This window comes from Paroedura picta, chromosome 15 (genome assembly GCF_049243985.1).
Source record: "Paroedura picta isolate Pp20150507F chromosome 15, Ppicta_v3.0, whole genome shotgun sequence".
Taxonomy (NCBI): Eukaryota; Metazoa; Chordata; class Lepidosauria; order Squamata; family Gekkonidae; genus Paroedura; species Paroedura picta.
In genome coordinates, this window is record NC_135383.1 from 7,223,839 (window position 1) to 7,249,121 (window position 25,283).

The window sequence follows — 25,283 nt, forward strand, 5'->3', positions numbered from 1 at the left end:
CCTCTCCCGATTCTGGAGTTCCGAGTCAAGAGTAACTTTGTGCATCGTTTAGTGCAGTGCAATTCTGTTGCCTGCATAGAAAAGCCTACTAGAATCATTCAGCTTTGCACAGCTGGCGGAAAACCTGCAGGGGAGAGCCTTCCCGACCTTGGGGCAGGGCATTCCACGAGCTGGGAGCCACCACAGAGAAGGCCCCGCGATTAACATTTAAAGGCATGACGCTCCATCTCAGAGCTGTACGCCCACACCTTCCATCCTCCTCCCCTCTTTTGCTCTCCCCCTGCCTGTTTTCTCCGGTGTGCATTTTTCCGCTCATTCCTTGAAAGAACGAATTGAACCGTACGTACCAAGGAGACTACTGAGGCTTGGCATGTCTCCCCTGTGTGAATCCAATCTTTGCCTTCCAAACCTCTCTGTCCCTGGGGGGTGGGGGTGGATGTCTGCCACGTTTTCAAAGGCCGTTCCTTGACAGCCAGCATCTTCCTTCCGCAGAAGGAGACGTCTTCCCGACGAGAAGACGGAAAGATGCAAACAGCCGAAGGGCATCTCTTCCTCCTAATTGCAACCAACAGGCTGGCTCCCTTGCAGGGTGCTTCGCTTGGGCTTTCGGGGAGGGAATAGATTGGGCTCCGCCAGCTCGTGACAGCATCGATGTCCATCTGATGTCCCAGTTTATTTTGATGGAAAGTTCTCTGCACTGACACCGCGTCCAGGCTGCGATACCTTGGTCCACGCAGGATCCGCATCGGTAATCCAGGGCTCCAGAAGGCCACTGGGGAGGGAGGCCATGTGCGTGTTCTCATTTCACGTTTTTCCTAGTATCGGGCCTGGACTCTCTCAAGCAGGAAGAAGAGCTCTTGTTGGTTTTTTTTCCTATCCTGCTTTTCACTTCCGAACGGAGTCCCAAAGTGGCTTGCAAGCCCCTTTGGCGACAGACACTCCGCGAGGTAGCTCTCAGAGAGCTCGGAGAGAACTGCTCCAAGGAGACTGCGACTAGCCCAAGGTCACCTGGCTGGCTGCTTTTGGAAGAGCGGGGAAGGCAGTGTCACATACGGGATAGAGCACTGAGCACAGACAGAAGTGACCCAAGCTTCCGATACGGTTTGTTGGCCAATTCCATCAGTACAGCTCTGGAGAGTAGAGCACTTGCTCCAGTTGAGAAGAGGATCAGCGCCCCATCCAGGCTGCTGTTTTCACTTGACACAGAGGTAGCCGGAAATGTTTGTGGAGCATTTCTTCCTCCGCCTCCCCTGGCCCTCCTCCTTCGCAATTTGCTACCCTCTATTACACGCTCCTTCCAGCCTCTGCAACTAGCCAGCCATGCCCCGGTAAAAGAAATATAAAGCACCCGGCTTTCATTATGGGGGGGTTAGGGGGGAGCTGCTTTATAACAACGGCCCAAGGCCGTTCTGCAAGAACAGCAATCTGTAGACCAAGTTTAGAAAAACATCCCGGCAAACGGGCTATTTCATGTCTGAGCGCACGATGGAATTCGGATGCCGCTGCCGGAGGAAGGATGGAAGCAAACATCGTCAAATGTCACAGGGCCCGGAAGGTGGAATGAGAAGAAATGCGCATTGACAGAGGGGAAGCCCGCACTACGCATGACATGAAGAGAGTTCGGCTAGGGAGAAAGCGGGACTTTCCCCCAAAGAGGGGGAACACGCAACACACAGGTGCAATTCGGGCAAAAAATTAATTCGGGCAATGATCCCAATCCACTTGTCAGAGAAGCCAATTTATCTGCATCGGAACGAAACCAGCCAACCCAAGAATAACCGTGTTTATTCCAGGCACTTGGTCACGGAGAGATCCACGTCTTGCCATGTGCTGCCTCCGAAGATGCCAACCACAGACTGTGCCCACGTCGCTGGGATACCCACGGTGGCCATTTGACTCTGGGTGCGAAAGACTTCGGCAATTCCAGAAACCATGCTGGAATGATCCTCCATGGATTGGATACCCATGCTCATTACAAGAACAAATCCTTTCTAATGAATGGGAAAATAAAATTACGGGAAAAGAGAAATAAACAATTCCCGTTTCTCACGGAACGATTTATCGGCTTTTGTCCTGAGACACCGGGGTCGGCCTGTGGTAAAGCTTCAAAAGGAAACGCAGCCGAATAAAGGTGACGCGTCAAAATGAAAAGTCAGTTTCAGCATTGAGAGCCTGCCTGCAATTAAATGGAGTGGCCACAAGGGGAAGCATTTAAAAGGCCCTCTTTCTTGCTAACAATTTTTGAAATGATTTTTTTTTAAAGGTACATGGCAGCCTACACGGTAATATCCATGGCTTCAAAGAATCTTATTATGATTGATTATTATTATATTTAGATGTATCGCCCGCCATTCCCAGTGGCTCATGGCGGGTGACATTCGTGTGAATAAAACCCCATTAAAACCCCAGACATAAAAACATCACCGTCCAAATGAACAATGTAAAAGAGAAGAACGGCAGGAAAAAAAATGTAAAAAAACTATCCCTTCTCCCAGTAACTCAAATGGGAGGTGGGAAGAGGGGGCAGATGAAACCAAGCCCTATCCTGGAGGGGGGCCAACAGATCTTTCTCGTCATGCCGGCCTCAAACATTGACCATAGATATTTGACCGTGGTCAAAGAACAGGGGGTCAGATTGACAGTATTTGACCCTTTGGTCCCATGCGGCCTAAGAATTCTTAATATTCCTGGAAGCCTCTTTGCTTCACCTTGGCATTCCCTTTGCAGTTTCTCTCCGTATCCAGTTTTTCTGCCCTCCGTCTCCAGAGCATGATTCGGTTTGCCTTGAATGTCATGCGTGCGCCATTGACCTCTTCTCCGCCTGTCGCCGTGAGCATCGAGAACACCTCAGCGCTATCTATGTGCTTGCGGGCCCAAGCAATCAAAAGGCGATTCTTTCTCTTTTTTTCCCCCCATCATCAATCCAAACCTCTTCACCAACGTTGGCTTCGCTTAAGATTAAATTTTGATGCATTCTCTTTCTCTTTTCGTACATCCCATTTTGAGCCCCTTGCGGCCTGGGTTTGTATGATATTCCTATATAGCTTTGCTTCCCTTGAGAGGCCGAGGTGAAATGGAAGCGATTCGGCAAACGTGCAGGTTCCATAGTCGTCGTTGCCGTGGCAACCACAGCTATATGTTCTCCCGTTTCTCGTGGGAGTTGCTAGCACTTTCGGAAGTGTCGATGGTTTGGAAGCGCACACCCGGACACCTCTTTTCTCTCTCCCTTTGTGACTTCAGTAAGGATGCTCAGCTAGGGATGAGCAAGGGTTCCGATTCTGCTTATTTTTCCGTTCTCTGCTTTGCACTGGCTTTTCAGGTTCATTTCTGCCTTGTGTGCAAATTATCTCGTATTTACTGCGTCCCTCGTTTTCCGAGGGCTGCGTACCTTAGCACTGATTCGCTGGAGCACAGGCATCATTGTAAACTATAGATGATTCACGTTTTAAGAAATGAGTGCCAAGAAGCACAAGATCATGTCAAAATGAAGAACTCCCAGTTTGATTCGTGCAAGGGGAATTTAAGGACATCCCTAAACTTTGCTTACCTGGCCTATAAATCGTGTACGATCAGCCTTAGCTATTTCTCTCCGCTGATGGGGAGTAGATTCACAACAGGAGAAAAGGATAAACTTCTACACAATGAGTAATCAAAATGTGGAATTTGCAGCCAGAGAATGTGGTGATAACCAGCTTTCAGGGGGGATTTGACAGATTCGTGGGGGATAGGTCTATCCGTGAGTACTAGTCATGGTGACGTAAGAGAACTTCTACATTTGTAGGTAGTAAACCAGTTCTAGAAGGCAACATCAGGAGAAGGCCTTGGCCTCTGTGTTTGTTATTCACCCTCCAGCGTAACTGTTTGGCTACTGTGTAGAACAGAGTAGATGAACCATTCATCTTATCCAGCCGAGCTTTCCTTGTGTCCTTAAGCCAACTTCACCAGGCCTTCTCAAGGCAAGCTTTGAGACCGGAGCTCTCTGTAGACTCTTCCATAGTATGACCCCTCCCCAAATCTCTCTAACATCGCTGCTTTCGATTTCCTGGTGCTGCGGTTTGCAAACTGACCTCTGGCCCCATCAAGGTAGGCTCCCTCCAAGCAAGGGAACCTGCCTTCACCCTTCACAGACCACCAGAGGAGACCATCTCTGATGCATTGTGCCTCTGAAAGCCCACCAGAAGCAACATCTCATTCCTGTGGACCAAAACAAAGCCGCACCCTTTCTCCCCAGCCAGATTCAAGCCATCGCCCTTCCTGACTTTGGACGGCAATCCAAATCAGGCCGCGTAAGCCCAGCTGCTCTCTCAAACTCATTGTGGCGCTTTTCCAGCCGCTGGAAACAAGTCCCTGGGCCTTCTGCGTGTGGGGGCCAGGTGGCAGCACACCTTGGCCAAGGTTACAGGAAGAGTCGACGTCTCCCTCCGCAGGACTGGCGCCGTTTCCAAATCAGTTATGGCACCCTGGGCCCCGCCGGTCTGTCTACTGGGCGTGTGTGTGCCTACGTGTGCCGCTTTGTTCTCCGGACGCCGACCGGGGACCTCATTAGGCAGCGCCGAAGATGGAAGCGAGAGCATGCCATGTCTTGGCATGGCCAAAGGAGGAGGATCAGCCCCGGACCGAAGCTTCCTACAGGCAGCCGTGCAAGTGGAGTAACCGTCTGTGTGCGTACGCCATTGCATACTATCAAAATATGTCAGGAAGATAACCAGCGTCTGGGAAGGAAGGCCAGATTGCACGTCGTCATGGATACGGAGCTGTAATTTCGCAACAGTTTGTGCACACAAATGTTACCAGCGGGTCCATTTTTCTGCATGTGCGCTCTCTCTCTCTCTCTCTCTCTCTCTCTCTCTCTCTCTCTCTCTCTCTCTCTCTCTCTCTCTCTCTCTCTCTCTCAAAAATAAAGCCCCTAGAGCAGACGGAAAACCAGGATGATGTGATGAGAATAAAACTACCACGATCTATGCACACGAACGGGCATTGCCTCCCCCCCTTCGGCCCCCGTTTTATTCGGCTTGTGGAATTCGGGCTTCCGAGTTGGAGAACCAGAGGATTCTCGACAATGTGCAGCCATTGAATGGCCCGAGAGCAAAGGACGGGGCCCAAGGGGGAGGCGAAGCACGGATCTGCCTGGATTTTGTTTTGTTTGCACCGTCCCATCGCAGCTGCCGGAGCTGGTGGGGTTTTCGGGGCAAGAGGCGCGCGGGGTGGCTTGCGGACGTCTGCCGCTGGATGGTGACTCCGGTGGCCTCCCATCCCAGTACTCCCCGAACCAGCTTCTATTCATATTAAAAGGTAAAGGGATCCCCTGTGCAAGCACTGGGTCATGTCTGACCCTTGGGGTGACGCCAATGCGCACACTATCACAGGGACACTCAAACACGCCCCTTCTCTCCCGAGAAGCGACGGAGAGGTAATCGCCGATTTGGCCAGATTTCTAATCGCTTGGGACAAACCGCTTTTAAAGCAGCTTTTGAATGGACTCGCCTCTTTATAGCTCATAAATAATATCGCGCCAGGTATCGGGTCCGTGGGCTGCCTGGCCAGAATGCCAAGCGGCTGCCAGCGTCGCGACGGCCCTTCGAGCATCTAGGCTTGCCAAGTGATTCACATCGCGTAGAGTTCGCTTAAGACGGGAATATTTTATGGTTGTGGTGGTGTCTCCCGGGGGTGAAGCGCATATTGATGGGCAGCTGGGCACAAGACAGCCTTGACGAGCATAACCAAAGTGGATGCAAGGGCTGATGGGGGCGGGGTGTGAGATGGGCTCCTGCCAAGGATCACGGCACCGTCCAGGGCATTTTGGGAGGGGGATTCTCAGGATCCCATTAAATGGGATTGCCCCCAGCATGCTAAAGGGGCAGCAGGGGGCCTGCAGGTGGAAGGTGGCATGAAAGGGGGGTTAACCTTTCCACAATCATACACATACATTTTGCCTCTAGCTGCTGGGAGTGGGGGAGAGAAGAAATATGGGATCAGGGAAATGAGTCCATCGTGGAGTTGTTGGTCATTCCTGCTGCTTTCTGAACAGCACGTTTCATATTCTAGCTGGGGGGTTTACATGCTTTCATTTATAATGTGAAGTGGTTTCTGGACAGCTCGTGTCTTGCCGCAACGTAGACATTTTCCGAGGGGAATGAATAAACGCTGACTCTTGGGACGTGCAGAAAATGGGTACAGGAGCAGAACAGCCCTGCTGGACCAGACCGATGATCCATCTAGTCCAGCATCCCATTTCCCACAGGGCCAACCAGGTGGCCTTAAAAACAGGCATGGTCGCCCACGGCTTTCCTCTCTCGTTGCCCAAGCGACTATCTGGTGTTCAGAGCTCTGCTGCCCCCGAACGCAGAGGATCCACTTAGCTGCTGTGGCAGATAGCTGTTGATGGCTCTGCCGTCCGTGCTTTTCTCTAATCTCATTTCGAGACTTCTGAACTCAAAGGCCGTCGCTGTATCCAGAGTCAGCAAAAGAAATTACACGGTTAAGTGAAGTCTGCCAGTTTAGTTTAAATACCTTCTGTGGGCGCAGGCATAAGATGGCTTGAGATATTAAGATTAACCTGCAGGGTCAGGTCAAAGTTCGTCTGATCCAGCCTCTTATGTCACATTCCCACTCAGCAACTGGGGTTTAAAGGTATACGCAGGTTTGCGTTAGTTGTCCTAACAGATTTCCATTGTGAGATGTGTCCCCCGTGCTTGCATCTCAACCCTCTTGCGGCTGTGTAAACCAGCGGCCATCCCTCACATCTTGTGGCAGTGAATTCCACAGATTAATGATTTGTTGTGTCTGGTTTTTCTGCACCTTTTCATTGGGCGCTCAACAAGTTTGAGTGTTTGAAGAGGAGGAGGAAGGGGGGAAAAATTCTGTCTCCCCACCGGGGAGAACTGTATACCCCTTTGTCACCCCCCCATCCCCGCCCCACTCATCTCTTCTTAAATAAACCATTTTGCTGTTCTTTCCTTGGGAAGGCATTCCTTGCCTGGACCCTTTGCCGACTTTGTGAAAACGCCATTGCCCTTTGCTTGCACTCCAGTATCCCAGGACTCAAGAACCCCAGTTCTGCAGCTTTCCTCTTTTATCCAGAACACTGGTTTTAGGACATCCAAAAGTTTTGCCTGCCAGTCAAGCCATGGCCGCTTGAGCTTCCACAAAAGGGAAGAGGGGGCCCGATCAAAAAGGTGCAAACCTTTCCGGAAGGCGGCCACGACGGGAGCCTGTGGATTGGGAAGGGCGTCTTTCTTCTCCCGCCTGCCAAAGAGTTCTGAGCCACACGTCTTGTTTTGTTTTTCGCCTTGACCTTCGCAGCCATGAAAGCCGACCGAAAGCGTTTGAAGGTGGAGAAGACCGACCTGGTGAGCCAGATGCAGCAGCTGTATGCTACGTTGGAAAGCCGGGAGGAGCAGCTGCGGGACTTCATCCGGAACTACGAGCAACACAGAAAAGTAAGGGAAGGGAGGTGGCCCGGAGGCGGGTGGGGCCAGCAAGTGATGTTTGTGAGCCCTCAGACACAGACCGTCCACAAGCCTCTCCATCACACCTCCCTTCTCTCCTCCCTAGTTACAGTCATGGGAGCAGATCCAAGCCCAGAGCGGATCGCAGAATCCTTGACCACTGCAGACCAGAGTAGCTCTTACAGCCGGCCACCATTGTGGCTAGGTCCAGAGCAGTTCCTGAGCCCCACAGCAGGTGTCATTTGGACTCTCGGTCCCTGCTGCAGCAACCGCAGGGCTCTCAGGCTCTGCCACAGCTCCTGCCAGGCTTCCGGCAACTCCTGGGCTTTGCTGCCACAACCCCCAGTCCTACTGACGCTCCCAGTGGCCACCGCAGAATCACAGGAAGTGCATTGTCAGGGGTTTCCATCCCCCTCCCCCGTGTGTTTTTAACATTCCAGATATTCCTGCAAACCTGGAGGTGGGGAGTCCCAGGTTTCGAGTCGGCAGCATAGCCCTAATCTGTGGATTTAGACATCCAAAGATGTGAATCAGACTTTCCTATCAGATATAGGGATTTTTTGAAAAAAACATTTTATTGTGATGCACGAGTGGCCAAATTGTTTCCCTTGTTTAGGATCAGGAAGAGCTCTGATTTTGCCCCCGCCCCGCAATAAAGACAAACGTTTTTTACCGGACCTGCACATTGCCGGAGACCGCAATCTCGTCCTGCTGTCATAACCGCTCGTCCCCCGGAGCGTCTTCTCCACCTAAAAATCCCAGAAGTGGATTATGATGATAGCCCCACGTGGGCCTGGCCTTTGATATCGATTAAAAAGGAAATATTACGGCTCCTTAGATTTAGAACAGATGCCTGCAGGCAGACATTTTCATCTGATCCATCTTTAGAGGCTTTCGGGGGGGGGAGAGGAATGTAAGGATGGAAGTCATTGATGTTGAGGTGGAGAGTATTAGGGGAGGGAGAGGATCCTGCCTACTCACTCATGATGCTGACCCTCTGCCCACCTGGGCCTCTGGTGACCCTGCAGGAGAGCGAAGACGCGGTCAAAGCGCTGGCAAAAGAAAAGGACCTGCTGGAACGGGAGAAGTGGGAGTTGCGCCGGCAAGCCAAAGAGGCCACGGACCACGCTAGCGCCCTCCGGTCACAGCTGGACTTGAAAGACAACCGAATGAAGGAACTGGAAGCTGAGCTAGCCATGGTGAGAATACCCTTTCCCCTGCACAACCGCTTCAAGGGCTTTGTTTGTCTTTCTGGGAAGGGTATCCATTCTAGTCCAAATCAAGGTGAAATGAGGCACGGATCAGACAAGTTCAGATGTGGGGTTTGGAGACCAAGACGTAGGAGGAAAGGTTGGGGGAGCTTGGTCTGTTTAGCCTGGAGAGGAGGCGACTGAGAGGGGATCTGATAACCATCTTCAAGTATGTAAAAGGGTGCCACATAGAGGATGGAGCAGAGTTGTTTCTCTTGCCCCAGGGGGATGGACCAGAACCAATGGGAGGAAATTAATTCAAAGGAAATTTCATCTCAACATCCGGAAGAAGTTCCTGACAGTCAGAGTGGTTCCTCAGCGGAACAGACTTCCTCAGGAGGTGGTGGGTTCTCCATCTTTGGAGATTTTTAAATAGAGCCTGGGTAGCCATCTGACGGAGAGGCTGATCCCATGAAGGTTCAAGGGGGTGGCAGGTGACAGTGGATGAGCGATTGGGATGTGAGTGTCCTGCACAGTGCAGGGGGTTGGACTAGATGACCCAGGAGGTCCCTTCCAGCTCTGTGATTCTATGATGCAATGAGACAGCAGCATTGGGCACAAGCAGCAGCCAGCTAAGACGCACGCCGTGCAAAAGCCTCCGTCTAACCAGAAAACCACGGCTAACCCTCTCTGTACGTTTCCCTTTTGTTCCCCCCCCAAGGCAAAGCAGTCCTTAGCCACGCTGACAAAAGACGTCCCCAAGCGGCATTCCCTAGCCATGCCTGGCGAGACGGTGCTAAACGGAAATCAGGAATGGGTGATGCAGGCCGACCTGCCACTCACGGCTGCCATCCGACAGAGCCAGCAGACGCTCTACCACTCGCATCCCCAACACACGGTAGACCGGCAAGGTGAGCTGCAGGGGGTCTCGGGCTTCCCAGATCTGCGTGTGGGCTTGGTTTTCCCCTGTACGCCTGGCATCTCCCCAGGCTGGGTCGATAAAGCAGACACTGAAATGCAAAATCTCGCTAACGCAGCGAATAAAACCTGTTCTCCTTTGAATCTGGGTTTTTTTTTTACCTAAAGTAGGCCAGGTAGCCTTTATTTATGCCGTCTTCTAACACCAAATCAACGGAGAGTCTTCTCTCTGGCCAGAGGCGTTGCCCTACCCTCCAATTCTTTTTAGGAAGGGACCCAGAAATGCTGCATTTAGATAGATCTTGTCCTTGTAAAACAAACAATAGAGACACTGTCCCGCACATCCTTTTTTATTGTCCTTTTTATATTATATACAAGGATCTATATAACATTTTTGAGCCCTATTTTGGCGAATAAGCGGGGATTTCCTGACCTTCTTTAAAGGTCCCTTTCTTTGGGATAATTCCAATACGGAAAAAAAAATAGAAAACGTGTCTACATTTCTGCAAGGTGCCATCAGATTGCGTCAGGGGAGGGTGGTATATAAATATAATAACTATAAATGAAATAAGTAATAAAATAAGGACCATTGTTAAGGACTGTCTTTGTGTACTTATTCGTTTTTGTTATTTCTGTGTATATCTTTGCTGTATCTAATCAAAAACAGAAGAATCAGGCCCCTTGCCAAATACCACTGTGCAAACATGCAACGCCCATGTGCACCCCTTAGAACAGGGGTAGTCAAACTGCGGCCCTCCAGATGTCCATGGACTACAATTCCCAGGAGCCCCCTGCCAGCATTCGCTGGCAGGGGGCTCCTGGGAATTGTAGTCCATGGACATCTGGAGGGCCGCAGTTTGACTACCCCTGCCTTAGAAAGTGACATAATCCAACTACAGCACAAGTCAGAGTCAGATATCTTTCTGTGTTGAGACGTAAACTCGAACCAAGGACCCACCAGTTCCCTGCTAAGAACGCTGCAGCGCCTCCTGCTGGTTCAAGGAAAAAACTGCAGTCTGGGACATGAGCACCACCTGATGCAGAAGCACCTGGGTCCTGAGAACCAGGTGACCCCCAAGGGAGCCAACCCTAGAGTACTGCTTTAGCAAAAAGCGTCCAGTTAAAGAATTTGAAGGGTCTACGTAGATAAGGTGGGCAACTTGAGATTGAGATATTCCTGGAGATTTGGAGGGGGGCAGATCTTGGGTTAGATAGGGACTTCATCTATGATATCATAATTCTCCCTCCAACCCAGGAGCACAGATCTCTGCATTACGGAGATCGGTTTTAATTCCAGGAGGTCTCTAAGCCCCACCCAGTGGTTGGCAACCTTATTTACAGAGCTGTCCATGCCGTCTGATACACTTTCTCCATCCCCAGCGGAAGCAACTTGGTTATTCTTGCGCCTCTCCAGATCGACAGTGCGCTAAAAGTATCTCTCCAAGCTCGGTTCCGGACGCCTGGCCACAGCGCCTCTTGTGCCTGTCGGCTGTTACGGGATCACCGTGGGGCAGGACGTGCGGTCCCCGCTCTCAATAAAGACACTTCTCACCCTGACCGCTCTACCCCTCTCCGCCCCTTGCCTTTCAGCCGTCCGAGTGAGCCCGTGCCATTCCCGGCAGCCTTCCACCATCTCCGACGCGTCTGCGGCAGAAGGCGACCGGTCCTCCACGCCGAGCGACATCAACTCCCCGCGGCACCGAACGCACTCGCTCTGCAATGTAAGGCGCCTCTGCAGGTCATTTGCTGTTCCTAACATTGTTCTGGTCGCGTGCTTCTCCGCCTTTGTCTTGGCCAAACCGCCGGCTGCTCCCGTCCCTGCTTTGCTCTCGCTGCTTTCTTAATACGCCAAACCACCGCTCCCGACTCTCGCCTGCCTTTCGCCCCGCCAAGGTCAAATAGAATCGGAGATCTGCCACGAGCCGGGCTGGATCAGGGGGTGGTTAGTCCACGGCAGTGCCTGGAAGCACGTCTGCGTGGCAAAGGTCCTCTTCAATTTGCTCGTGGAAAGTTCCTCCAAGTCCCAGTCGAAACAGTCAGGTTTTCAAGGCCCAGGGGGTTTGCTGGTTCCTCCCTGGCTTAGCGCCTGATACTAAGGTACACTGCTCTTAAACATGGTGGGTCTATTTAGTTCTCAGGACGAATAGACATTGATAGGCCTCTCTGCCACGCATTTATCTGAATATAATGTGCTCATATCCCGCTCACCGTCAGGAGAGAATCAGCAGGCCCCGATCCTTAGGGAAAAACTCTATAGTAAAAAAATTAATGCTTTCACACTGGGGGAGAGAAGGTGGGAACAAGCCCCAGGTCTGGCTTTTTAATTTGTTTCCTGGCCTTTTCACAGGAAAGGGCAACTATCCTTCAGGGAAGAAGCCCGAAAAGGGTGGGGGGGCGCCGGTCCCGTTCTTTGTTTCCTTTCCTTTTCTTTGCCAATAGCATGCCAGCTCTGCAAACGTGGCACCCTCTTTGCGCTCCTTTCCAAACCTGACCTGTCTCTTTCTCCTGGCAGGGAGATAGTCCTGGACCGGTACAGAAAAACTTGCACAACCCAATTGTCCAGGTAGGAATTGACTCTTCCTCCGTGTCCCGGTGCAAGCAGGGAAAGGGGGAGGGGCTCCTCTAGAGCAACTATAGGGCTGAAGCTGAGACCCGCTCCCAATAGGTGGATGTTTTGCCTTCGCGTGGGCAGGAGGACAACTCCCGAGTCAGAGAGGGACGTCCTCGGAGCTTGTCCTTTTGAAGTATTCACAAAATATATGCCGATAAGAGAGAAGTCCAATGAACAGTCACATAGACTGAAGCTCAGGGGTAGTCAAACTGCGGCCCTCCAGATGTCCATGGACTACAATTCCCATGAGCCCCTGCCAGCGAATGCTGGCAGGGGCTCATGGGAATTGTAGTCCATGGACATCTAGAGGGCCGCAGTTTGACTGCCCCTGCGTGAAGCGTGAAATGAGCTAGTGTTATTCTTTGGCCAGCATTTCTTGCCCAGATGGCATCTGAAGGAATTTGCGAGTATGTTATTCCATGGAAACAGTATGTTTTGATTCCCATAAAAAGACCGCAAAGCATTATTGACAGGGCAATCCTACAAAAATGTCTAGCGACATAAAAACTGGGAATCTGTTAATTGTGTCCTACCTGCCCGTCTATTTCTAGGGGAAATTTTATATCCCACAGTTCCGGTTCTAGGAATACCCAAGAGAGGGTGGGGAGGGAGCGTATTAAAAACCTCAGCCCAATAAAAGGGCAATATTTGCACCGAGCAGGGTTAGAATAATCCTATGTCGGCGCTGCTGGGGAGATTCCGAATCCCTGCCTTCCCAGTTCTTCACCCCCTTCCTCATTACTTCAGAACGCAAAGCCCTATTTCTTGCTCGTTCGCTCGCTCCTGACAAGGCTGAAAACCTTTTCCCCCTCAGTCTCTAGAGGACCTCGAAGACCAAAAACGGAAAAAGAAGAAAGAGAAAATGGGATTCGGATCCATCTCTCGGGTATTTGCCAGAGGGAAGCAGCGGAAATCCCTCGACCCCGGCCTTTTCGAGGGGACTGCCCCCGATTACTACATAGAAGAGGATGCGGACTGGTGACCACGTGCCCCAACCTCTCCCGCTTCTGGTGCGTGTGCGTGTGTGGGAGTGTCTCTGTGCGCAAGCAAACGCCGCGAGCCGAACCCAGCGGATTGCGAGCCCGTCGCCTCTTCTGCGTTGCCTCTTCTGTAACCGCTGTACATAACCCCCCCCCCAGCGATCCCGTGTGTGAACCCCATTTACCGTTGTCTCTGGAGCGATGCCAGTCGTGTTGGTGTAGCCTTCCCTAAATTCTGTTCAGAGGCGGGGAGAGACGTTCCCCTCCTGGTTTTCCCGGTTGTTTTTTTTTTTTTTTTCCCCTTTCCCCCACCTTTTTTGTGTGTATTTTTCTCCTCCTTTTTACAAAACTTGAAAACTTGAAGGACTGCTGTGTATTTGTAAATAACTGATGACGACAAAAACAAAACAAAAAAAAACACCCCGAAATTTTGTGCACTGTGTGCTTGTAAAAACGTCTCTTGTCCCACACGCTGTTTCTCCAGCGCCCACTCCCGACGGGGCCGCCTGAAAGGCGTCCGTTTGCAAAGATGGCTGCCGGGAGAGGGAACTCCACATCGTGTTCACGGGGCACACCCACTTTACCAGGACGGGCAGCGTCTTAGGATGAGTTTGGACCGGGGATTGCAACTCGAAGTCCGTGGAGAAAGCATCCATCTTCAGGCAATTTGAATATGAATCAAGGTGTTGGCAAAGAAAATTGCCGTAATATCATTCCTAGGGAAGGGGGCAAAGGGAAAGTGTGTTGACATCGCGGAAGAAAATTCATATCTTTAATGTTCCCTTTAGTTTTTTTCTACGCAGAGGCCTGGCGACACCAGTTTGCATGTGCTCTTTATCGGTGTTGCCCCTGGCTGACGTAGCGTAAAGGCGAAGAGAACATGCTTCGATGACGGGAGGCTGCCGGTTCGGATCTCACCTCTGCCACACAAACAAGACGTGCCCTTAGAGCAAGCCCCTTAAGTCCCCAATATGGGGGAGTCGTACTAGTGGCCTACCTTACAGTGCCGTTGTAACGATTACTGTGATAATGTATGTGAAGTTGCTTTGAACACTGAAGTCGCTAAACAAATGATAATTGTCATTATCCATCAGGGGGCGCCGTTGCATGGCAAGATGCATTCCTGGCCTGAGTGCCTCTCTCTGGAGACTGGGGAGGGGAGGGGAGGGGAGGGGGCTCCCTATGAGTAGAAATTGGCTGTCCCTGGCTTGCGTTATCTTGAGAGAAATCTCACTGTGAGACGGACAGGTCCCTCTAGTCCAGGGGTGGCCAAACTGTGGCTCTCTAGATGTCCATGGACTACAATTCCCATGAGCCCCTGCTGTTAGCAGGGGCTCATGGGAATTGTAGTCCACTGACATCTAGAGAGCCACAGTTTGGCCACCCGTACTCTAGTCTATTCCTAAAAATGCACCCCCATGAAGCGAAAGACTAACCCAATGGCTTCATCTGATGTCCGCCCAATTTCAAATTTCTCCCTAGGACTGCACTGTAAGAATGGATAGTGATTTACACTGCAGTGAGATTTGTCTCCAAAAGATATCCTCTCTAACCAACCCTGGGGGCATTTCCATCACAGACGCTTCCCCCTCATGGGAATAGCCTTGTTGCCCCGACAGGTGTTCTGACCCAAGTGGCAAAATTCAGATTCACACTGTGGTCCGTGGGTGACCGTTTTCCTAGACTGAATCTCCTTTTATTCGGTGCAAGAAAACCTCCACCTGAGAAGCGTCCCTGCTTTCCATTCCAAAACATCTCACTGGGCTGCCCCTTTCCCGGGCCAGATTCCAAATAAACAGAAGCCGTGCAGGTGCGTGTGTTCTCCCCTCCGCCCTCTCTCCGGTTTGTTTAGGTTGTTTTTTTTCCCCTTTCTGTTACGCTTCCTCATCCGGAATAATCGTTTTAACCCTCTGTCCTCCTCTCCTTGTTTTGTTTTTTTTTAATTTATTTGCACAATACAGAAGATGTATTCTAACTAAATTATTACATTAAATATTGGAATTTATATTTTTCCACGTCGGGTGGGGGTGGTTTGGATGGGGGGGATTGTTTCTACTTCTCTGCTGTCTGGGAGTTGAATTTGCGGAGCTGTGAAGGATGACGGATTAAATGCCAAGAGAACAAATAATTCTTTTCCCCCTGATTCCCTCCTCCTTGCCTCGTCCTGCTTGCTTCCCCCCCCCCTCCAGACTCTTCAAGGTACTTTTGAATCCCAAATGGCGACTCGGTAGCTGAAAGTTGTTTTTGCCTAGACCTGCCTAGAGAAAACCACCTTCTGGCCGATCCAGGTCAGCCCCTGCTGCTTAGAAGACAGCAGAGGTGTTCCCATTGTAAACGGTTCCCTACCTTTTGGCATTCCCTACCTTCAACATTCCCTACTTTTTGGCCTTGAGCTGCCCCGGAACTCCTTTTTCTTCTGTCCCATTCCATCACCTGGAGCAAACGTCAGGTGCAGCCATTCCATGTGCAAGAATACAGTGGTCCCTGTGACATTGCAAAAGCCTTTTCAAGTCAAGAAATGTATTTAAAGCTTTATTTTTCAGCCACAGAATGTTCCAAACAGTCCTTCGGGTCTGAAATGAGCAAAGGTGAGAGAGAAAGCAATCTCCCTATTTTAGTAACTTGTGTGCCCCTGTTGCTTCAGAGCCAGCTTGGTATAGTGGTTAAGAGCAGCTATTTCTCATCTGGCGAGCTGGGTTTGATTCCTCGCTTCTCCAGATGGGGCCAGCTGGGTGAGCTTGGGCTCATCACAGCCTTGATAGTGCTGTTCTCACAGAGCAGTCCTGTCAGAGCTCGCTCCACCCCACCTACCCCACAGGGTGCCTGTCATGGGGAGAGGAAGGGAAGGGCGATTGTAAGCCGCTTTGAGACTCCTTGAGGCAGTGGGGTAAAAAAAAAAAACCCAGCTTCTTTTCGTCTTCTTTTTCCTTCTTCTCCTGCATTCTACTCCCTCTGGTGGTTGCTTCAATATTACATCACAGTATCTCCAGCATAAAGATACACTGGAGATGCAGTGATGTATCCATGTAGATATATCCGCTGGAGGGAGCCAAACATGTGCAGAAAAGGGGGGGGGGAACCCTGACGCAACAAGCAATGAAAATGGACAGAAAAAGAGCCCAGTGTCTCAAGAAGAACATGAAGCTATTTCCTTACAGATATAAGCAGTGACCCCGAAACTTTCTGCTATTTCATATCCACAAAAGTCAACCAACTTCTCTGCCAACAGTGGGTGCCCTTTTTTGGGTTCCCTTACCATCTAGACTCTAACTTGGCCCTGGACAATTGTTATTCTTGTTGCATGATTATTCCGGCCTATGTAGGCCAGTTTCCTCCTCAAGGCAGCATCCAGTCATTCCAACCATTTAAACCATTCAAATCAACACAACAAAGGAAACGAGCTCATCCAGGGCTGGTTCCAATTCACCCAACTGGCTTCCGTCAGCCCCAGGCTGGGAGCCAATAGCCAGGAACCTTTTGGCTGCCGCCTTTAAGCTCATGCCTCCCGCCCATTCAGAAAACCCCTCCAGAACCATTAAGAAACTCCAGGATTTCACAAAACCCTGGCTGAGAAAGCCTTTTCTGAGTCCTCGTGGCTCTGGAAAAGACCATGAGAAAATTCAGGAATTGAACCCTAGAGCTGCACCAACAAATGTACAAAGCAAACCAGTCTGCTCTCTATCCCGCAAGGCTTGCTTAGAATCTCAAACGTGATGCCAGACAAGCAAAGAGTCTCATCCCCGTGGCTGTGAATCTATGGCACCCCTCGCCTCCCGAGAAACTTGCAGGGGTACAACAGTGCTTTCTTTTAAGAATTCAGCTTTCAAATCGTTTGGAGAGGGTCAACACACTTACAGGTTTGTGTATGTGTGTGTGAGAGAGAGAGAGACAGAGAGAAAGAGGTGCTAGCGAGCCATTTCCGATTTACGGTGACCCTAGGAATTAATTCCCTCCCAAGCGTCAAATCATTAACATCCCGGCTCAGGTCTTTCACACGGAGGGCCGTGGCTTCCTCGGTTGGGTCAACCCCAATCTCCTGTTGGGTCTTCCTCTTTTCCGGCTGCCTTCCCCAATTTTTTGTTGGGTCTTCCTCTTTTCTGGCTACCTTCTCTAGTATCCTTGTCTTAACTCTCATCTTCTCATAACACAGCCCAGGTACAATTGTCACCTTATCTTTTAAGGGGAGGTCAGGCTTCATCAGATCGAGAACCCCCTTCTTTGACATCTTTGCAGTCCACACAGTATCCATAAAGTTCTCCTCCAGCCACCACATTTCAAAAGAATCAACTTTCTTCCTGTCAGCTTTCTTCTTGGCCCAACTTTCACACCCAATGGAACACCATAGCATGGATTAACTTGATCTTGGCCGACAGCTACATGTTTGATGCTGAGGAATCTTTTCTTGCTCATTCCGTTCCGCCGGAATTCCTGAGGCTGGTTCCTTGCCTCAGTTCTCTTTGACACGGATGTTTGATGGATGTGAACGCCAAGGCGATCTTCTCCTCTTCAAATGTGGAAGGTCCTTCCTGAAACCAGCAGGAACACTTTCAAGAGCCTTCACGGGACATTGGGTGCTTCCTTGGGACATCTTGGCAAGCCTAGGCTATCGCTTTTGATCCGATTGCTAATTCAGATTGTATTTTTCCCAAATCTGCAGACAGAGGGAGACATTTTTGGCTTTGGTCTTCGGAGCACAGCTTTCCAATGAGGCTGTGGCAGGCCAGGGGCTTTCAAACCAACCCCCCCCCCCACACACACACACACACACACACTTTTTTTCTCTCTCGTTCGTCTCTGTGACTCACCCTTTGCAACAAACAGACAGCGCTCTGTGCATTTAACAAATGGTGTCTGACATTTGTAATGATGAAAATGATTCATTTTACCGCACTGGATTGGGGTTGTTGGTTTGTTGCTTATTTTAAAAACTCTGCTCCACGCAGCCTCTTTGGAAAAGGGAAATCTTGTCTTCAAACTGCATCGCTAAAAAGGGAAGACGTAGTGCAGCTTGAGTCCATGGGTGCAGGTTCCCATCCTTTGCGCGGGCGTGGGGCACCTTGGCGCTGCAGAACGTTGGCAGAATTGATACCTCTTTGGGGAACAATTGAACAGCATCCAAGGGTATTAATGTCTGTTCTGTTTTGATCAGGGGACCAGTCTTATTGGAAGGGGCATTTTCACGTTCCATCCTTTCCTTTCCTCTCCTCCCCCTCCTCTTTTTTTGTTTTGTTTGTTTTGCTTTTGATTAAAATCAGATTCCAAACGGCAAACTCCTGGATCTATTTAGACATTTCCTTTTTGTTACAGCTCTCTTATTTTTATTTTTTGGTTGTCGTCGTTTGGTAAATTAGGAAATAATTATTTTAAAAACAAAACTAAGAAGGTGATTTATTTAAAAGAGAACTACGATTAAAAAAAAATAGCTTATTGGTAACTTAGATTTAACCTTTTTTTTTTCCCCCACGTGTGTGGGGAAGAACAATTCCTTGAAGGCATGGATGCAAATATGAAAATATTAAAAACAAAAACTAAATAAAGCTTATTTTAAAGTAACTTGTTTTATGGAGTTTGTGGGGGGGCGGGGGGGTGGTCACTGAGCCTGAAGCAAGAAAGTTCAAGAACTGAGAAGCGTTAGGGCTAAAGAAGTGTTTGAGTCACGGCTAGGGCCCATTCTGCACACACAGGATAATGCACTTTCAATGTGCTTTGGCAGCTGGATTTTCCTGTGCGGAACAGGAAAATCTACTTCGAAAGTGCATTGAAAGTGCATTATCTATTGTGTGCAGACTAGGTCTAGGACAGACCATGGGGATAGATAATTTCCTCTCTTTTTTTTACATTATTTTACATGTAAAAATGTTGTATTTTCTTCTGTAATCATTTTACACACTTAAGGGTAACATGAAATTTTCTCATTAAATTAACCGACCTCCAGTCTCAGAGCTTGTGGATGGTTGACACCAAGAATGAATGAAAGATTAGGATTTGGGGGAGGGTTGGTTGGATAGGCTTACTGTAGAGTACATTATGGAAGGATTCATATTGGGGAAAATGTTCGGGTCAGCGCAAGGGTAGGGATGGTTTGGGTTGGAGACTAGTTAGGTTTAGAGCAAGCGTTAGGGCTAGGGAAGAGTTTGAGTCTTGATTCGGGAGGTGTCTAACCTGCATTTTTATCACACGACAAACGAAGATGGTGAAAACGATCGGGCAGAGGCCTGAATAATGAACTCCTGAGCCAGTGCAAAAGCATGAATATATGAAGCTACCTTGCTGAACCAGATATGTGCTGGTGAATTACCTTCCCAGATGTGCAAGGCCCAATTCAGATCAGGATGGGCAGTGCAATGCACCAAGCTGGATTGTAATGAAGAAGAAGAAGAGTTGGTTTTCATACCCCGCTTTTCACTGCCCAAAGGAGTCTTAAAGCGGCTTACAATTGCCTCCCCTTCCTCTCCCCGCAACAGGCACCCTGCGAGGGAGGAGAAGCTGAGAGAGCTCGGTCAAAACAGCACTATCGGGGCTGTGATGAGCCGAAGGTCACCCAGCTGGCTGCATGTGGAGGAGCAGGGAATCAAACCCAGCTCACCAGATTAGAAGTCGCCGTTCTTAACCACTTCACCACACTGAGAGACCTGAACCTTGCTGAGTCAGAGAAGCCAATGAACCCGGCTTCATGCTTCCTAGGAAACAAATTTTTCAGGAAAACATGGCCTCACTTCTGCAATTCCCAAGCAAGATAAAAGAATTGTGTGGCATTGCGGGTGACACGACAATCCGAGAGGCAAAATGAGGCATGTCAGTGGTGATGAACTGCCAGCATTAGCCTGGCAGCATTTTTTAAAAGCTTGTTAGGAAGAATTTACTGCCGCTTCCAGGGTTCCCATCAGGCTGCGGTAAGGCTGGGTCAGCAGTTCCAGGAGAAGTGCAACTTTTAAAATTATTATTATTATTCCTTTAGAGATTTGCACACGGATCGGAGGTGAGCATTTAGAACTTCTCTAACCGTAAGATTATTTCTGTTCCCAATTAGAGGGGAAAAGGACGCTATAATACCCAGCAAGGAGGGCCTGAATGTCTTCCCCACAAGCAAACTGAACTGATTTTTCTCTGCCGCCAAAGACAAGACCAACTTGCTCTCTGCTTTTTCCACAGTGTGTTTCCCCCCTTTCGGCCCAGGCCAGGTTGACCTCGAAATCAGGATGCTAGCAGGTCAGGAGAAAAATATCTTGGCCTTTTAAAAAGAAGTGGGACGGGTGGAAATGGATATCTGAAGATTTTTGTGGCATGGTAAATAATATAATATCACCTGGTAAATAGGGTTGCCAGGCACCACGGTGCTGTTTGGGTCAGTACCCAAACCCTGAAAAATGTCTCTTGACCTGGAATAGATGTTGGGGGCAATGCTCTGGCTTTTGGGGAAATGCTATGGTTCAAACCATAGAGTTTTGGCTTCAAACCATAGAGTTTTGCCCCAAACGCAGAATGTCACCCCCTGATAACCTCAGTGGGTGCTAGGTGGGGGAGTTATGGGAGGTGTGAAAGCAGCTGTTTTTTGGGGGGGGGGGATTTCCTCCTGCTTTCTGAAACTCGCAACGCATGGAGAGCGACACCAAGATGGGAGTTGTCCCAGCCCCAGTGAGAATTTGGAATGTCTATAAATAATTCCTGTTTTGCATCAAGGAAAGGGCCAGGGAACTTTTTCTACAGGCAGTTGGCTTCCTTATTGGGAGCGATCATCCACAAAACCCACAGTGCAGTTCAGGGTTTTCCTGTTTCCTATTTTATTAGCATGTTGCTTCATTTTTTAAAAAATCCATTGCTGTTTACCAAGAATAGCAGAAGGCCCAAATCTACAAAAATCTAAGTTCCCAAAAATTAATGGTTAACGGTTCCTCCATTCACAGAGCGGAAACGTTGGATACTGCCCACATTTTCATTTTCCTTGCTTGGAAATTCCTGTCACATGGGGAGGGGGGGTGTCTGCTCCCCATAGGCTTAGCTTCCTCTAGTGATCAATTCAATATTACACCAGCTTACGTCTGGCATATCTCCCTGCAAATTTAAATGGCAGGTTTTTATGCTGGACATAAAACGGTGCAATATCGAATCAACCACTAGAGGCAGCAAAACATGAAATACAGGAGGGGGAATCAAACAGGAATTTACAGGTGAGGAAAATGAGAATGTAGAACAGCCCTTGAGCTACCACATTTCAGATCTGTATTTATTTCATAAAGCCTTTTCAAGAATCCACATGTTTCAAATGAACATCCCCTGTGGCACACCAAAAATACTACCTCCAAACCTCAACCCAAATTCTGTTTGCATCTCTCTGATCTTAGCAAATTCACCGGCTGCTTTCTGTTGTTCCAGTGCAAGGTGTGAGCGAAAGCCTTCACTCTGGGAAGCAAAGGTATTTTGACTGACCTTTAAAAAAAAATTAGCAGTGAATAAAGCAAGCGCCTGGGAGAGTGACCTTTTCCTGCTGCAAATACAGATGTAAGGCATTCCTAGACATCTCCACCTTGGCAAGGCATCGGGTGAAAGAGCTGATGGTATTTGGGGAATTAATTACAAGACTGGGATTTAAGCCTGAGCAGACCCCAGAGTGAACAATCATCATTTTAAGACTACAATACTAATCATTTTACAGTACAGGCCGAAGTGGAGTCAGTAGCTGATAACAATTGTTTGTTCCACTTTCGGTCAGCCCTGCTTCGAATACGAGGGCCACCGTCGGATGCAAACACCTGTTTCCCAAACGGAAGGACAAAGCCACCACACAGGTAAGCCAGGAAGGGGAAGAACATACCTCAAAGAACTCAAGATCCTGTTCACAACCAGAGGGTCTCCTTTGCTTTGCAGTTAGGGGAAATTGTACATGTATCCCTCTTCACACAGGTGAGACAGGAGGTGCTTCCACACATGGGTAGAAGAAGGAACAAACAGAGTGGAGGTGCGTGATAACCCAGGCGCTGGCCAATACGCTCCGCCAGCAGCTAGCTTTCTGTTGAAAGGCATTTCTGGAAGAAATAGGAAACAAGGGTTTTTTGTTTTCCCTTCTTTTCTGTTGCTTGTTGATTTTGTGTGTGGGGGGGGGAGGGTTGAGGAGGTGTTAGAGAGACAGCAAAATATTTCTGGTTCAGGGTTTGCTCGAGGAGGGAGAGACCTTTTGCCCTTGCTTCCGAACCACTTGCCCAGCTCCCAAACGGTCACCTGCCTGTTTTCACCCTGATAACAGCCCTAAATTGCTGCTCCTGTTCAAAAGCGATAAATGCAGACATACAGTCCAGCCCAGGGGGGGACATCGCAGTCTCCAGTGTGGTTGATGTGGACAGTCATCTTCACAGCTAGCAAAATAGACCAGCCAGATTTCAAGCCAGGCTGGAGAGGCGATGCTTTCTGGTGCCGGGCCTGAAATCGATGCTATCGATGAGATCTGTTCCCTTGAAGAAAATGGAAGCTTTGGAGGGTGGGCACCTTCTGAGGCCCCTCCCCTCCCTAAACCCCGCCTCCTCCAGGCTCCACCCCCAGAATCTCCAGGTCCCTCCAACGCCCTTGCTCAGAAGCTTTGGGGAAGTCAACCCTGACGCACCTGCAGGTAGGAGTAGAGAGCCGCTGATTCCGAGGCTGAATTATCTGCAGTCGGAAGCTCAGTTTGGAATTCTCCCTTTATGCAGGCAAGTTCGGCTCAAAAGAGCAAGGGATGCGTCCCAGCTGTGCTTTTTGGCATGACAAATACCGGTGGGACAGAGCGGCACAAGATCAACGCCTGGGCATCGGAGAAGCAGAGTGGGCACATTCTGAGTGCCAAGCAAAAGTTGACAGGTCCCTGGCCGGGAATCCCCTTTGTCCTCCAGACAATTTCCCTCCCATCCATCAAGATAATTATACCAATTAAGAGAAAGTGACAGGGCTGTCATGGGAGGATTTGGAAACTGGCAGGCCGGAGGGATGATGGATACTTTGCTAATTAGCACATCGCCTGAGTCAAGGCAGAGGGGGGGAGAGGGTGCTGCACCCCCAAAGTCGGGGAACTAGGGATGGTTCCAGGTTTTGGAGAGGACAAAGCAGAGAGTTCACGGGATCCTCCTTCCCTCCTCTGCCCACCACCAAGACCCCCCTTGCCCTATTCCCTGTCCCCCAGCCCTTGTGCCTTCTACCTGCCTGTGCATCTTTCCCCTGCCCACTTGGGAGATCTTTGACTGTCAATGCTCCCAGGTGCCTGCATCATCCACACCCTTCTGTGGTGGAAATGGGCTTAAACGTGCAACTGGGAGAAGATTTTTCCTGATATCTAGCTGGTAACTTTCTACACACCCATTACTACGGCTCCTGTCCTCTGCTGCCACCAGGAACTGCTCCTTGCCCTCCTCTAAGGGACAACCCTTCAGGTACTTCACGAGAGCCATCCTGTCCCCTATCAACCTCCTCTCCTCCAGGCTGCACATTCCCAAACCCTCAGCCTTTCCCAAATCGCCCTCGTCGCTCTCCTCTGCCCCCTCCCCATTTTGTCCACGAGGCCTCCAGAACTGCACGCAGGGGTGTGAGACTCTTCGGGAGACGGCGGGACTCTGACATCTTGCTCCTTCAATGCGATGCCTCTCTTGATACGGCCCACGGCTACTAGCCAAGTCTCATCAGATTTGGGGAGTTAAGCAGGGCTGGCCTTGCTTACCATTTGAGTGGGAAACCACCAGGGATGTCCAAGGGAACCTGCACAGAAGCAGGCAATGGCAGACCCCTTCCACGTGCCTCCTGCCTAGAAAGCCCTACAGGTTCGCCGTCCATCAGCTGTGATTGGACAGCACGTCCCCTCCAGGAGCAGCTAGGATCAGGGCCTGCTTCCAAGGGATTGTTGTTATCTTTGCATATTCCCTTTTGAGAAGGTCTAATCCAGGGGTAGTCAAACTGCGGCCCTCCAGATGTCCATGGACTACAATTCCCAGGAGCCCCTGCCAGCATTCGCTGGCAGGGGCTCCTGGGAATCGTAGTCCATGGACTTCTGGAGGGCCGCAGTTTGACTACCCCTGGTCTAATCCATGGAAGGCTGGCTGACCCACCCTTTCCCAAGCAGCTCCTGGCCGCTCTTCTCTTCCGGAGGAGTCTGCAGTGCAGTAATCCTGACACCTAGTGAGCACGGAAGGGACTGAAAAGCCTTTTCATTTTTCTCGCTAAAAAGAGCTCTGTCCCTTCCAACGGCCAGTTGAGCCGAAGGAGGGAAGCCTAGAGGGGTAGAATCATACCTAGACATTGGAGAATGTGCCGGACATTTTCCTGAACTCCTCCCCCACCCCCGCCCGTTATCCAGCCTAAGAGCCTGTATCTTTCTTTTGCTCATGAATGCAATGTGGCATTCAATCGTTGGAACAGAATTAATCCTTTAACCTCTGAAGGTTTTGGGGCTAGAAAATTAGAGCAGTTTCTCAGTGAAACAGGCTTCCTTAGGAGGTGGCGGGTTCTCCATCTTTGGAAATTTTTAAACAGAGGCTGGATAGCCATCTGACAGAGAGACTGATTCCATGAAGGTTCAAGGGGGTGGCAGGTGACAGTGGATGAGCGATCAGGTTGTGGGTGTCCTGCACAGTGCAGGGGGTTGGACTAGATGACCCAGGAGGTCCCTTCCAACTCTATGATTCTATGCACCATTCAGAGCAAGCCAGCTGCTAGCCTGTGGCCTTTACCAAGGTGGGGATGGAGGTTCAGAAGAGTTGGTTTTTATACCCCACTTTTCACTGCCTGAAGGAGTCTCAAAGCGGCCGAGAATCGCCTTCCCTTTCCTCTCCCCAAAACAGACACCCTGTGAGGGAGGTGGGGCTGAGAGAGCTCGGTCAAGGTTCTTCCCCACACGCTTAGACACCTGCCATTCAGTCACTCAGAGACTCACGGGAGTGGGCATCTGTGGTCCTCACGGAGAGAGCCCCGTAGATGCCAGGAAGAGCTGGTGACCATGTCATGGTTTTGTCACGGTCACCAGCTCTTGCTGGCATCTACGGGGCACTCTCCGCGAGGGCCACAGATGCCCACTCCTGTGAGGAAACAAGGCAGCGGAGAGCGAGCCGGGAATCCAAACGGAGCAGATGGCCCTCCCCAGATGGCGCAGAGCGAAAATATTATGCTTTTGTTTACATATGTA

At 50.0% G+C, this 25,283-nt stretch overlaps 1 protein-coding gene across 10 annotated transcripts in view; it reads left to right on the top strand.

Annotated features, from left to right (window-relative positions):
- KAZN (kazrin, periplakin interacting protein) overlaps positions 1–18,700 on the top strand; it is a 194,551-nt gene extending 175,851 nt beyond the window's left edge. For 9 of the 10 annotated variants that reach the window (XM_077311067.1, XM_077311068.1, XM_077311070.1 and 6 more), the window contains 6 exons: positions 7,303–7,439; positions 8,477–8,647; positions 9,360–9,549; positions 11,147–11,277; positions 12,069–12,119; positions 12,982–18,700. In XM_077311067.1, coding sequence (XP_077167182.1) covers positions 7,303–7,439; positions 8,477–8,647; positions 9,360–9,549; positions 11,147–11,277; positions 12,069–12,119; positions 12,982–13,149 — 848 coding nt within the window. In that variant the 3' untranslated portion in view covers positions 13,150–18,700. Of the gene's footprint in view, positions 1–7,302; positions 7,440–8,476; positions 8,648–9,359; positions 9,550–11,146; positions 11,295–12,068; positions 12,120–12,981 lie in introns of all 10 variants that reach the window. The other variant, XM_077311069.1, reaches the window with a different exon arrangement.
- Positions 18,701–25,283: the final 6,583 nt, after the last annotated feature.